Below are 15,109 nucleotides of genomic sequence, written 5' to 3' on the forward strand. Positions count from 1 at the left end.
TGGCTCCCGGCCTGGCTTTTTACAGGCCCCAGCTGACTGCACAACCTGGCCTTTGGAAAGGCCATATAGACAGATACCTTTAGCTTCTGCACCCCTCCTTTGCACACCTGTCAACGCAACCACATAGGCGTTTTCCACAACAGCTCCGCAGCACAAATACCTTCTGCAGGCAGGCACCCGCGCACAAGAAATGTGCTCCGCTCCCCACAGCGGACCCATGTTCCCTCGCCCTCTTGAATTTCCCCCCTGCAAGCTGCATCCATGGATAGAACATCGCACCTAAATATTTCCATTCTGCACAAGGCGCAGCATTTGCACGACCCCCTCCTGACAGCACCACACACGGAGGGATAATTCCCACCCACCCACAGCTTGATGGGCACATGTGCAAACCCACCCCACCCCTCTATATATATATATATATATATATATATATATATATATATATATAAAGATCTGCATCAGAGGGAACGGCACATGCTATATCTATAACAACCTTCATGGGCCTGGGCAGGCCGGGTCGTCCTCTTATATACCTGTTGGGATTGACAAGTCATCTGACCCTCACCTGAATCTCATAGCTCTCTGGTAGCTGCCTCTGATCAGTTATCATTTAACTCTTGGGGGAAATAATTAGCATCACACCTCATGTGCCTGGAAGTTGCCAAACCAATTAACCAACCAGAAGGATTACTGTTAATAGCACCAGTTTTCCTATAACTTGATATTGCTGGATAGTTTTGATCAACTGCAAAAGCATTTTTAGTTTGCTTTCTGTTGCCACCCTGGAACTTCTCTTTATTAGTGCCACTTTGTTTTGTATCATTCCTTGCAAATGAAGGAAAACAACTTTTCTGCTTGTATACGTTGATAATATAATTTTGGTTACTGAGGACAAACAAGATTGTACAAAAACAAGATTGGGTGCAGGCCATGCTGTAGTGTAGTGCTTATGCAACTGTGTATAAAAGGTGGCTGGGCTCATTGTCTCAGGGTTTGGGGGGGAGAGGTGACAAAACTGATTTCCAATAAGTGCCCCCCTTTATTTCCATAACAAGTCCTTGAGCCTGTACTCTGAATGGTGACACCAGGGACCTAGAAGGTGCAGGGCTTGTCAGTCCAACCCCTACACAGTCTCATCAGGGCTGACCTTAAGGCAATTGGAGCAATTGGGCCAACTTGGGCCCCGCGGGCTGATCCTAAGGGGGCCCCTGCACCAAGGCAATCTAGATGGATTTTATTTATATCTATAAGATTTTGCAGACTTTGGGTGTGAACTGGGGCCCTACAAAAAAGCAAAAAACAAGTTGCGCCCCACTGCTTCAAATTGGGCCCCATTGGGTAGCCCTGAGTCTAATAGTTGCTGGGCCTGAGTTGCCCTGCCCTTGCATGAAGTCTTGGGTTTACAATTTTGGGAGAGAGACTGTGGCACTGGAGAGCAGGCAGGCTGGCGAGGCCCCCTAGATTTAGAGGCCCGAGTTGTCCTGCCCTCACATGAAGTCTTGGGGAGTGGGAGGGCTGGCGAGACCCCCTAGATTTAGAGACCCTAGGCTTCAGCATATTTAGCCTATACATAAATCTGGCACTGATTGAATACCAGCCTATAGTTTCAAGGAATGGCCGGCAGATAGCAATACAATAAAAAGGAAAGGAAATATTTATTCTTGATCTGCTATTTTTGGACAAATGGATGGATGGATTTCGCTCCTCTCTTTCTGCATGTGCCATTCCCAAAAGGTTCTCTCTTACAGGATAAGGGACCTCTACACCTATAAAGCAGGATGGGGGGGACCATAATTTGCAACCGGCTTCTCACCTCTCTCCTCTTGTCAGAACCATCCCACTCCCTTCAGCCCTGACTGGTTTGGCAACACACACACTGTTCCCCCTTTTAGGCTTATTCTCAGATTAGGAAAACCCGATTTACAAGTGAGAATGTGTGAGATAGGGGCTGAGTGGGGAAGGGCATCATGAGGGCATTGCTAAATAAACAGAGACATAAGCGACCTTAAATTCCCATTAAACTCCAGTGTGGACAACCCCTCAGAGAAAAACATTGAGTTGAAACCACTCTGGGACAACAAATTCCCTCACCACTCCTTTTAAGGCAGGCCTCTGGTCTTCTGCCTACTACGTAGACCAAACAATATGATGCTTAATGTCCTCCCAGTGCTATTTTTCTAGAGAAAGAGGTGCCAGAACTCACCAGGAACAAATCTAGGGGTGGGGGTTAGAGACCCACCGGAGGAAGGAGAGAAAGCTCTCTACGTCACCCCATCAAAAAAAAGGCCTCCCTTGCAGTCTCCTCCTGTCTCTGCCTGCTTTGCCCCCCCTCTCTTTCCCCGGATGAGCCACGCGGCTCTTGCTGTCCCTGCGAAGATGATGGGGGGGCGATGGAGCAAGAAAGAGGCATGCGCGGGTGGGGTGGGAGTTAAAGGTCCAGGCAGCTTCACGGGCAACCCAGAGCCCACCTCTTGGTGTCTTTTTTCCTGCACTGCACAATAGCTTGCTTTCAGATCCAGAACTTTTAAGGGTCTCTGACGTGGCTCTCTCCTTGCTCCTCACACTCGGCACGCGCTCGGCAGCCGGATGTTGAGGAACGTGGGGCAGGAAGTTTGGGAAGCGTGGCTTCTTTCCCTAGCATGGTCCTCCAGCTGCACGGGCAGGGAGGTGGGTGGGTGGTGGACTCTCCTCTTCCTCCTCCGGCTCCTCCTCCTCCCTCAGTGGCGCTCTAGGATTGCAGAGGGGGAGAAGCTCTGCTCTCCCCGGACTCTCAACTCTCCTTCCCGGACACTCAGCTTGCTGCCCGGCCCTGGTTTCCCATGCCACTGGCACCACAGGGTAGAGACATGCCTGGGGAGAGGAATATTCCCTTTGAAATAAGGGAAATTTGTGGGATATAAAAAATCAGGGATAGCAGTGGGAAACGGAATGGAATAAGGGAGTTTCCTGCAAAAAAGGGGAGACTTGACAGCTATGAGTATAGCATAGCTAAACTATCGATTTTGTTAAAGCGGGAAGTAAGTGCTGACAGCCTCGCAGCCCGCATTGGAAGCTAGGTAATCAATTTAAAAAGTAAATAAATAACACCACCTCTGAACATGTATGAAGTACATTTCTCTGATTATTGAGTGATCACAAGCTGCAGCACCCGTTTGGCAATCGGGTACAGATTTGGGCATAACGTATCTAATTTGAGCTGTGATGATTAAGCACAATCATTGCCCTGCTTTTCAGCTGCGGGTTATTATCCCCTTGCTCAGGTCATTCAAACGGGATTGAACTCTTACCTGTGGTGTGAATTTTCATAAATTTTCCATAAATGGGAAAAATAAAAATGTTTCCATTAATATCAGATTGGCTATTGGAGATTTGGTATACTGTATTTGTAGTAACGTACTTAACTAGTCAGATAACATTCACTGAGAAATGGGGTTTATTTATGCATTGGAACCAGAACGTACAAAAGCACTATGGCATGCTATTGATGTACTGTATTGTGTAGTTATACCCAACCCCACAAACTGTAGCCAATGATGTATTTATTTGATCACTTCTTGGAAGCGTGTTGGCATGCTTGAGAAAAAAGTGGCCAAGGTTACTTCAAGGAAACGGTATTCTTCCCTCTTGGTCCTAAACACATTTTCAGATGTGCTACAGACAACTCCCATTTTAGGCACTACCAATATGTGAGCAATCGTGCACATGCGCACATCACCAAACCCTGAAGTGACCCAGGGTGAACAGGGGTGGAATAAATGGGGTGTTTGCAGGCTTTTTCAATTACACACTATTTCACGGAAGCGAGCGATGACCCAGAATGGAAGCTCTGACAAGTCGGGGGGGGGGGGGTTGCCTGTGTTTTCAGTGGGATAAGATATTAGTCTTTTATTTTTTTCTCAAAGTTAATGAGCACATCTTGAAAAAAGGGTTTCAAGTAGTGTATTCCTTATAATTTAGAAAACAGTGCATCATTTTGTTTACTCCTGAAAGTAAATCACATTTTACAAATATTTATCAAACGCACAACATACTTAATGTGAATTAAATATAAATTAAATATAAACAACAATAAATACAATTGTAACAAGAACCTGAAAGCTCTACATTCTAATCCTTTTCCGCTTCTATAAATAATAATGTTCCAGGTACAGTAATAACTATGAAATCGTGACCGGAACAGTGGCACTCGCAGTTTGTAAACATTTATGCTGATGTCTCCTGCATTGTCATCCTGAAACTGTTATGGGTGGGTTCCTTTTCTTAGTATTTGCTATCATTGTGCTGGTGAAGCATCTTTTTTTGGAAATAAGGAAAGTACCGAAGTGATATTACAGTGCTGGTACTTTTGAACCAAAATCCAAATAGTTAGTAATCCTTGAAATTATTGTGACTGCTTTGCTCCTCACCCTCTCCATTCCTGTGGTTGCCATGCTACCAGGAGCCAAGTCATTAGCATTATGAGCAAACCCGGACACATGGTTTGTCTTGCTCAAAGCCCCGCAATGAGCTGTAACCAAGGTTTGTGCTTGACTTATCAGGGGAGACATACCATGAACTCAGGTTTACATGTACAGTAATGCTAAGTCAAACCATGGTATGTATAGGTGTCTGTAGCATGGTAGCAGCTACAGACAGGGTAGGGGTGAAGTGGCCATGACTTTCTAGATGCACACTTGCTTGTTCATGGTAAGGCATAGTTTGGCTTAGCATTTGGTGCTATCTAAGCCAAATAAAGAAAAGGAGGCAACGTTTTATAAGCAGCTGGTTATCGTCAGTGGCCTAGACCACAAATTCAATTGTTTACATTTTTAAAAAGTCATTTTTAGATCGCCATTCTGAAACACAAACACGATGTGCAAAAGTTAAGTTTTACAACTATGAAAGATAAACAATACATTTCTAGTCCAAAATGCATTTGAAAAGCACATTGTTCAAATTTATAGGGTAGCGAGATATGCAATGTACAGAAAGTGGGGTCTTCTGCCCAGTCATATCCAAGAAAGTACCACTGCCTAACCCCGTATGACCCTAAAATTAGGGAGTTGTGCTCATTTCCACACACCCCACCTATATTTTATTTTGATAGCTAGTGTATCGTTCATACGTGACGGCAACACAGTAGTACCATAAAATTAATTAAGGAGGTCAAGCTGTAGCGTAGATGCCACCTATTGATTAGACATAAACTGTAGGCAGTGGTGTCTGTCTCTCAGACAAAAATCCAAAAGCAACAGTAGCACAATAACTATTTTAGGGCCAATTAAAAACATCACAAAATGGTGACCAACCTGCTCAGTTCACCCTAACCCTTTACAAGAGCTTGTATGTTAAGCCAAACAACTTTCCAAATGTCAAGGGCAGAGTGGAAAAGGGGGGGGGAGAGAATTGTGGTGGGTATTATGAGAAGGCCAAGTCTGCAGTTTGCTATGGTCCTGAGATAAAATGGAGATGTTGTACCACAGATGGAGAACCTCTCCCAGATGCTCTGGACTACGGCACCTATCATCCATGACCATCAGTCATGCTGGTTGGGACGGATGAGACTTGGAGTTTAGCAATATATGGAAGGCCACAGCCTCCTCATCCCAGTTTAACATGGGCTTTAAGATCATATTTGGTGCAAAAAAATAACTTGGTTTACACACACACACACAAAACCCCAGTGTTTGTCCTCCCTTTAGAAATATAAAACTCTAACCCAGGCATAGGCAAACTCCGGCCCTCCAGATGTTTGAGGCTACAATTCCCATCATCCCTGACCACTGGTCCTGTTAGCTAGGGATGATGGGAAGTGTAGTAACTCCTATGCCTGCGGCCTAACCCCCCAACAGTTAATCAGATCTGGCTCAGGCAGCAATCAAACATTCACATTGCTTGTAGGGCAGAGAACAGTAGTAACAAAAGAAGCGGTAGCCCTTGCATCAACAGTGTTGGAGCTTAACTGGAGTTGATGCACTAGGCTTAGTGTCAATAAAAGCCAAACGGAATAGTGTTCCATAGTGACTGAATAACATGTTTCTTCCATAGGCTAAGTCCCATCATTAGGTGGTGGGTCACCTTCATCTAGTTTTGGGCTCCCTTATATTATTAGTTCCTCGTCCCATAAGTGGCATTTTCAACCTCTAGCACACTGTACAGACAGACACAGCCATGCGAGCGCATAGAACTGGGGAGATTCCCCACAATTTCCCATGTATCGCATTCAGGATCGTATTTCTCAATGTTCTGCAAATACGACCCTTTGGAAGAGGAATAGCCTCCCGTCACATAGATGCATCCATTCACGACGGCAGCGCCGCACTCCATCCTTCTTTCTATCATATCAGCCTTCTGTTTCCACACATTCTGCTCGGGGTCATAGCAATCCGTGACCGTCGATTGTCCACCCACAAGGTACAGCTTGTTCTCCAGTGCAATGGAACACAGCCCATATTCTACAGGTAAAACAAAGAGTACAGTACCAAAAAACACTGAATAAGCATTTGAAGAAAAGGAAGAAAAAGGGCAGGCAGCAGGATAGCTCAGTTGGTTAGAGCGTGGTGCTGTTAATGCCAAGGTTGCAGGTTTGATCCCTGTATGGGACAGCTGCATATACCTGCATTGCAGGGGCCTGGACTAGATGGTCTACAGGGTCCCTTCTGTGGGAATGTTCAGGGAGGCTGGAGAGGATATATTGTTTATTAATATCCCACTTGCGTTAGCAAGTTCTATAATTTAGCAGAGTTTTAACATTCCCCTTTAAATGCACAGTGGGTAGCTGGTTGCAAGCTAGTTTAAGCTTCTCACCATAGATTCCTGGTAAGATCCCTTATTTCTCTCTTAAAAAGAATAAACAGGCCACAATCTTATTTAAGATATATAAAAGTAGTTTATTCACATCATCAGTTCACAGTTGGGTCCCTGAAGGCAGACTTAGTTACAAAGGTATACAGTGGTACCTCAGGTTTCAGACGCTTCAGGTTACATACTCCGCTAACCCAGAAATAACGCTTCAGGATAAGAACAGAAATTGTGCTCTGGCAGCGCAGCGGCAGCGGGAGGCCCCATTAGCTAAAGTGGTGCTTCAGGTTAAGAACAGTTTCAGGTTAAGAACGGACCTCCAGAACGAATTAAGTTCTTAACCCGAGGTACCACTGTCTATACATGTGGATCTACCCCATATGGGGGGTTAACCCCAGTGACTGCAGACTGGCAGTCACAGCAGCTGACATGGCGAAAGGAAGATGGAGAAGGAAGTGATCTTAACAGGAATCTATAGCGAGAAGCTTAAACAAGCTTGCAACCAGATACCCGCTGTGCATTTAAAGGGGAATGTTAAAACTCTGCTAAATTATAGAACTTGCTAGCACAAGTTAGGAAGGATATTATTAATAAACAATACATCCTCTCCTGCCTCCCTGAACATTCCTACACCATCCAACTCTACAATCCCTAAATGGTAGAAATACAGCAGGACCAGAGTTTGGGGGCCATAATACAAAAGCACTGGAAAAAACCTGAACAGGCAGAAACAGCAAAGGGGAGCAGCAGGTTCTGTGAGTCAGCAGTGGGCTCCCTGCAAGGAAGTGGGTTGCTCAACAATGCCTGTTAATGCCCTAGTATTGCTAGCTGGCTGTGAGCTTTTGAATGTTAATGTGTGGGTGCAAATCAGCAGAGCAGCTGCAGATATTTTTTTTTTTTTTTGATGGAAGAAAAACAGGCAAATTGCTGCTTTTGTTAGGCAATTATTCAAGCCGCCGAGTGGAAGTAAAGCTTACCTGGATAGGGACTGGTGGTGATGACATTCCATTCATTAATATCAGAGTGGTAACTTTGAACTTTGTCGTAAGTGCAGCTTCCCCGATAACCATAGTGACCTCCAGTGACATAGATAACTTCATTCAAGACACAGGCTGTGGCATTCCCAACCCCTGATTAATAAAAACTGAAATTGTTAAAAAGCTTTAAAACGGAGCAACATTCACCATCAAGTTAGTAATACAACTAATATATAAATAATGGTGCGATATATAAGCAATGGCATAATGGTATAGAAATACAGAACTATAAATTCAAGATTTTAAATGATTTCATAATAAATTATACACTAAAGGCTTTTTTCTGGTTTATCTTGAAGTTTTTCTGATAATTTTATATATGTGCATTTGATCACAGAGCTACAGTATATTCTGGCGTATAAGACTACTTTTTAATCCAGGAAAATCTTCTCAAAAGTCGGGGGTCGTCTTATACGCCGGGTGGAAAATCTGTGGTTGAGTATATCTCAAACTCTATATTTTAACTGGGAAAGTTGGGGGTCGTCTTATACGCCCAGTCGTCTTATACGCCGGAATATATGGTAATTTGTTCAGTGCTCAAGAAGAAACAAGGTAGGTATGGCAATATATTCTGCTGATCAAGCTTTTAAGTGAGAATGCAAAAGTCTGAACATTTTCATTTGAAATGATTTAAAAGAAGACAACAATATCCAAAATATTAAGAGAAATGTGCTCCTGATAATGTCCTTAATTAAACCAGGAAAGCATAACTTGTGTTCTTGTTACGCAACAAGTTTTGTTTCATTTCTCACAGGACTAAATTTGCGATAGGGTTCAGCTCTCACCGTCTGTTTTTAAGACCAGGACTAATAATAATAATAATAATAATAATAATAATTTACTTATACCCTGCCCATCTGGCTGGGCCTCCCCAGCCACTCTGGGCGGCTCCCAACAGAATATTAAAAACATGATAAAATATCAAGCATTAAAAACTTCCCTAAATGAGTTATGAACAGCTAATAAGCACAATGAACGCGCTTGAAGCTTAAGCAACAGTGAAAGATTGTGTTGGAGCAGAAATGCCGCTGTAATAATCAAACATAATTTCTAAGCGAAAAAATGCAAGTGACAATGTTTCTTCACTCAAGCATTTCTTTTCATGGGCAGAAGGTTGTTATGTTATGATCAGGCTGTATTTTAAAAGCTTGAACAAAAAATAAATTCTGTATCCTTAGGGGGGGGGGAGAGAAAAATCAGGGTACTGTCATTAGAATATTCATTGATGTTTTAAAAGCGACATGTGAAAATACAAATAAGCATGTGCCACTCACCTTTAATCATGTTTGCAATAGGGACCCATATCTTTTTTAAAGGGTCATAGAATTCTGCTTCTTCGGCTGGGGCCCCTTTTCTGTAACCCCCTAAAGCATAGATGCAGCCACTCAAGGTAACCGCGCAGTGGTAGTACCTTGCATTAAGCATTGGGCAGCCTTCAACCCATTCATCGGCTTCGCAGTTGTATATCCACATTACATCAAGGGATTCTATATTGTCTGTTCTATAGCCGCCTGTCACGTAAATGTTGGGTCCCAGACTAGCAACTGCGTAACTTTCCCTCGCGTGGTCCGGCATGTCAGCTCCCTGGATCCAGACATTGGCGACTGGATCCCATGCATGCACCTCAGATAAAGGATGCCAGTAGTATCCTCCAATCACGTACATAACAGCCGTAGACCTCGTAGGAACTGCTTTTGGGTTGGGGCGCAGCGCGTTGTGTATTAGAGACCGGATCTTGTTTTCATTCAGCCGGCATTTCTTGTGCAAGCTTAAAGCTGACCTCAGGTACATTTCATCTAAATCTGCTTCGAGGCAGCTCAGCAGATCGTAAATGCACTCGGCTCTTTTTTCCACGTCGTAGGCTACCCACTTAACAATGGGTTCCACGGCTGCCTCCTCTTTCCAAAGGCCGAGGTTCTTTCTGGAGAGAATGAACCGGAGCTTCTCGCTGCTGATTTCCAAAAATTCTTCCTGCGCCCACACCTCGTCAAATCTCGATAGCAATATCCTTCTAGATTCCTTCTCCAGCTCTGAGCAGACGTGGTGTTCTGCAAAGGAGTGCATTCCTAGGCAGTTGTCGACATCCAAGTGCCGTATCAGAAACCGCTCGCAGGCTTTTTTCACCGAGGCGAACTGAAGGAGGTCCGCTGCTTCGAGAAGGCTTTGGACATTTCTCTTTGTTATTTGGATCTCTGATGTGTAAGCGTAAACCACCAGGGATTCCAGTATTGTGGGACTGAGCCCAGAAAGTGCGACCTGGTTCTTAGACTTCTCTTTCATGTCAGAGGTGAACATGGCCTTGAAATAGTTGCTGCAAGCAGCTAGCACAGCTTTATGGCAGTGGAAAACCACGCCTGATGCACACTGAAGGGCGATATCAGTAAATACACCTTCAAGGTAGAATGTTCTGAATGCATCCAAGAACTCCACAGGATGAGAGCCGTCTCTGTATATATAGGTATATTCCTCCTGCTCAGTCAATGCCATCACTGCAATAAAATGTCAAGAAATTGTGAAGCAATGAAGCTAGTAGAGCCTGCTTACTCAGAAGTAAGCCCTACTGAATTTATATACTGTATTCATTTTGGGCTCATCCATACTGTTGTTTAATGGAGACATTAAGCTTCCTGTATCTCCATTAATTCTCTGTTGTCCATATGATGTTCTCCCCCAAATCACTGTCCTCCCACACTTCTCCTTCAATCCAGATTTTCTCATACCAGGGGTACTCCAAAAAAGGAGAAGGTTAAAGAAAATCCACAATATGGTAGAGTCCATAAGGCGTAAAATACAAAGAGCTAAGTCTAGTGTTAGGTATCAACAAGTAAATGAGGTGTAAATAAGTAAATGCACACTTATGGAAGAATGACCTCAAAATCTTCTTCTTTATCTAGTTTTAGTATAAATTGCCTTATCTGGACATCATCTCAAGGTCTTGCCATATTTTAGATAAAGGTGTATACCCACCTGAAGGTTAAAGTAGTATACTACTGATATAAGACTACAGACAGAATATACTTGAGGAAAAGAAACTTTAAAATAAATATTTCCCTGGAAACATCATTTTAAGACCCTCCTGACTCAATGGAAGTTGTATATGCAAGTACTAGAACCACCAGTCACCCTGGTCCCATCAGCTCTGGCAAGCATGCTGAAATTATTAATCATGTTAAATCACTCTGATTGTGTAACTTTTGTACTTTCCCGAATCCTAAACAAGCCCCTTATCCTTACCTTGCCCCCCCCAATCCTTACCTTGCCCCCCCCAATCTCTGCCATGGATTTCAACATAACTCCACCTGTCTGGATTAAAACTATTTTATTTTTAATAATTTATATACATTACGAAAAATCAAAGTAGGATACATCAGGCTTCTACTAACCATGCCGGTATCTTGTTTGTTTTTAACAATGGAACAGCATCAAATGACCTGAGTATTTCTCTTGAAAGAAAGAATATATACTGTATAAACAAACATACTTATACAGCAATACATCTCTCAATTAACAGGCACCAGATGGGATGGCTAAAATAGAAATAAAATAAAATCTACCGGTACTTTGACTTCAGTTTCCAAAAACTTGTATTCGGATCAATGACCAATCAGTGATTTTTAATTTTTTTTGTTAATTAAAGCCTAAGCACACTTATCCAGGAGTAAAACCCATGCAACACAATGGGGTTTACTTCTGAGTGGACATGTGTCGTAGGATTGCACGGCTAGGCTAGTAGGGAGTGACTCCTGTTTAATGTAATGGGACTTGCAGGACAATATTAAACATGCTTACTTGGAAGTAAGTCCTAGGTGGCATCAAGACACGTATAAAAAACGTTGTGAAAATTCTTATTCTATCTGACTTTTAGAAGACATCTGAAGGCAAGTTTTTAATGTTTGATGGTGTTTTTAATATTCTGTTGGGAGCCGCCCAGAGTATTAAAAGCTTTAAAAAAAAAAAAGTTTTGAAAAAGAGATATTGAATCTGCCATAGCTCACCGTCACCATCTAGTGTCACATTTGTATAATGCAACTTTACAGCACCCTTGGAACGTTTTATTTGCAGCTGCGTAACCTACTGGATTCAATGGGGCTTCTTCCCCCATTAAGTGGGATTGCAACTTCTCTACCTTAGAATCACAGGACGCAGCACCGCACATGAGAGCGCAGGAAAGTCTGGACTCCTGCTGCTATGTATGAGTTCAAAAGCACAGCGCCTGCCAGGGCCAGATTGAGGTTTGATGAGGGCCTAAGCTACTGAAGATAATGGGGCCCTTTATATGTCCAGCTGCCCTTTGTTTTTTTGTTGAATATATGCTATATGGTAATTTATGGACCTGATAGGTATTTAAAGCCATTTGCACATAACAAAGTACCCGGTATGTATTTTATCAAAGTCACTGTTGAACTGAAATACAATTAAGAAGTATATTAATAGTGAAATACAATTAAGAAGTATATTAATAGTGAAATACAATTAAGAAGTATATTAATAGTGAAATAATTATTAAGCTCTAACTTAAAATGATTTTTTATCCATAGCAAACTGAATAATGCAAACACACTGGCTGCATTTGGCAGTTCCTTAGAAACACAATTTACAACGACTCATAATTTTTTTGCCCCCCCCCCCAAGACAGTGGGGCCCTTAGCTATACTGTAGCTTGTTTAGCGTATACATAAATGAGAAACTGGCGCCTGCAGAGAAAAGCCAGCAATTTCTCCTGCACCTTGCAGCGAGACAAAAGCGAGACACGGGAGCCAATTCGAAGTCACACGTTTCGTTCTGCGCGCTCGGGAAGAAGACTAGGGGGGAAAGCCCCCGCCTTGCCTGTCGATAAGAAACGGGCGAGGAGGGCTCTGTTTGGGGAGCGAAGGTTGTCGCCTCTCTCCAGACACATTTCCAAAGGCCAAGAGCGCGACACAAACAAGACACCCCTCTCGCTCGCACTTGGACCTCTCCACCCACCCATACACACAGCGGCGCGCGGCGCGGAGACCCACCTGCTCTCCACACGCAGCTCGGCGGGGCGAGCTCGGCTGGAGGGGAGGTGCGCGCCCGGTTCCCGAAATAAATAATAAAAAAAAGCGCGAGACAAAAGGCGGCCGCGAGGAGGGGCGAGGGAAGCGAAACGAAGGCGGCCCCCTCGCCGCGCGCGTCTATCGCCTCAAGCTGCTGCACGTGGAGCGCGCGCGGGCGCTCCCCTCAGGATGGCCCTTGTGCGCGCATGGAAAGGGGGGGGGTGTTGTCATCATGGGGGTTGCTGGAGAGACCCCCGGCACCAGTTCCCCTCTCTTGCTGCTGCCTCGTCCTCTTTTCTGACCAACGCCGCCCGAGGGGGACCTGCAAAAAAGGTCTCCACGCTGCGCGCCGGCTGCTGCTACCGCCGCCTCTGCCCCCGGGCGACCGGTTGCAATTCTCCCGCGCGTGTCAGAAGTATTGGCCGCGGGTCTATCCGGAAAAGCAAACGCGGCGGCGGCGCTTCTTTCCTCAGGCTCGCAGCGGCAGCAGCACCTCGCGCGACCCTTTGACCATCTTTGGCAAGGAAGAGGCGCTCATCCATGGCGCTGCTGCTTGCCAAGCTGTCCGCGAGCAGATGGCCTGCACGGCAGCAGAAGCACCGGCAGCAACTCCTATTTTGGTGCCTCGGCTGCCTCTCCCTCCGCCCCACAAGGTCGTCCCCACCCGCTGCTCCCTGGAGGCCGAAGGCAACGAGGTCCCTTTAATAGCTTCTGCCGCCTCAGGCTTCCCAGGCTGACTTGGGAGCGTGGGGCTTGAGGGGGCCTGAGGGGTGTGTGGCAGTGTGGGCTTGAGGTATAAGCTGAACAAGCTATAGTTTAGGGCCCCACTCTCTTGGGGGCCCCCCCAAAAAATTAAAGAAAAAACAAAACCTGGATGTACATTTCCAAAATATAAGATTGAAAAAAATAAAGTAAAACTTACATAGGGCAACAGTGTTTTGTGTTGTGTAGGCTCCTATGATGTAAGTCATGGGCCCCTGCCTGCTAGCCTGCTCCCTAAAATATCACTGGTTTGCTCATTTCTATATATAGAGTGCCTACATTCTGCATGTGCAGATGGCTTGAGATACTCATTAGGTCAATAAATTACCATATAGCATATAGGCTATTCAACACAAAAAAGAGCGACAATTTGTTGTTGACAAAGGACAGCCGGACATATAAAGGGCCCCATTACCTTCAGTAGTTTAGGGCCTCATCAAACCTAAATCCGGCCCTGGGTGTGTGTTTTGCCTTGCCCAGTCCTGGTCCAGCCGGGGACCACATTGCAGGCTGCTTGCTGCTGCACAGAACTTAATGGGAGCCCCCAAGAACCAATGATATAGGAAAAATAAGGGTGGCTGGCTTTTGCTGCCCAATGCCCCAAGGGAATGATTCCCCTAAGTCCATGATCGGTCAGAGATGAATGGATGGAGGCTGAATGCAGCGAAAACAAGGCAGATATTTATTTTTTTCTGTTGCGACAGAGTTCCCTCCCCTGCTAGCAAGGGGGAAAGAGAGACCCAGAACCAAGAAGAAACATCTCTTTTAAGGGTTTGCATTTTGGCGTGGAGAAGGAGCACATCCCATCTACAAATGGTCAGAAATTACATCACACATAAGGTGGGGTTACTGTGGCTCAGGCGGGCCAAGGTATGATATTCCTGAGGATTTAGCAAGTTTCACATAGTTACAGACACAGTTTACACAAAACATTTAGGGGAGCGGGTGGCATTGTGGTCTAAACCACTGAGCCTCTTGGGCTTGCCCAGGGGTAGGCAACCTAAGGCCCGTGGGCCAGATGCAGGCCAATTGCCTTCTCATTCTGGGCCGCGGATGGTCTGGGAATGCATCTCTGGGTTATTTGTGGGGCCTGCCTGGTGTTTTTACATGAGTAGAATGTGTGCTTTTATTTAAAATGCATCTCTGGGTTATTTGTGGGCCATAGGAATTAGTTCTCCCCCCCCCAAAAAAAAAATATATTCCAGCCCCCCACGAGGTCTGAGGGATAGTGGACCAGCCCACTGCTGAAAAAGTTTGCTGACCCCTGAAGTAGATAAACAGGTACCGCTGCGGCAGTAAGGTAAAGGCGTTTCTGTACACTTTGGCACTCATTACGGTGTCCTGTTGCACCAGAAGCGGTTTAGTCATGCTGGCCACATGACCCGGAAAACTGTCTGTGGACAAACACCGGCTGCCTCGGCCTGAAAGTGAGATGAGCGCCGCAATCCCAGTCCCCTTGACTGGACTTAACTGTCCAATCAGGATGCCCATCAGACATCCCTCAATGCA

At 44.9% G+C, this 15,109-nt stretch overlaps 1 protein-coding gene across 1 annotated transcript; it reads right to left on the bottom strand.

Moving 5' to 3' along the window:
• Positions 1-5,799: 5,799 nt before the first annotated feature.
• On the bottom strand, positions 5,800-11,264 carry LOC117057548 (kelch-like protein 23). The gene is made up of 4 exons (XM_033168401.1): positions 11,204-11,264; positions 9,095-10,309; positions 7,761-7,913; positions 5,800-6,437 (listed from the first exon to the last, which is right to left on the bottom strand). The coding sequence occupies exons 2-4, from the start codon at positions 10,305-10,307 to the stop codon at positions 6,091-6,093; spliced, it is 1,713 nt and encodes a 570-aa protein (XP_033024292.1). The 5' UTR covers positions 10,308-10,309; positions 11,204-11,264; the 3' UTR covers positions 5,800-6,090.
• Between the last annotated feature and the right edge of the window lie 3,845 nt (positions 11,265-15,109).

This window comes from Lacerta agilis, chromosome 1 (assembly GCF_009819535.1).
Source record: "Lacerta agilis isolate rLacAgi1 chromosome 1, rLacAgi1.pri, whole genome shotgun sequence".
NCBI lineage: Eukaryota > Metazoa > Chordata > Lepidosauria > Squamata > Lacertidae > Lacerta > Lacerta agilis.

What these genes read in the sequence shown, in the direction of transcription:
- LOC117057548 (XM_033168401.1), bottom strand. Translation starts at nt 10,307, where the DNA reads ATGGCATTGACTGAGCAGGAGGAATATACCTATATATACAGAGACGGC. An exon ending in TATTGCAAACATGATTAAAG is followed by an intron (nt 7,914 to 9,094) that starts GTGAGTGGCACA and finishes TTTATTAATCAG; the next exon opens with GGGTTGGGAATGCCACAGCC. An exon ending in CACCACCAGTCCCTATCCAG is followed by an intron (nt 6,438 to 7,760) that starts GTAAGCTTTACT and finishes TTTTACCTGTAG; the next exon opens with AATATGGGCTGTGTTCCATT.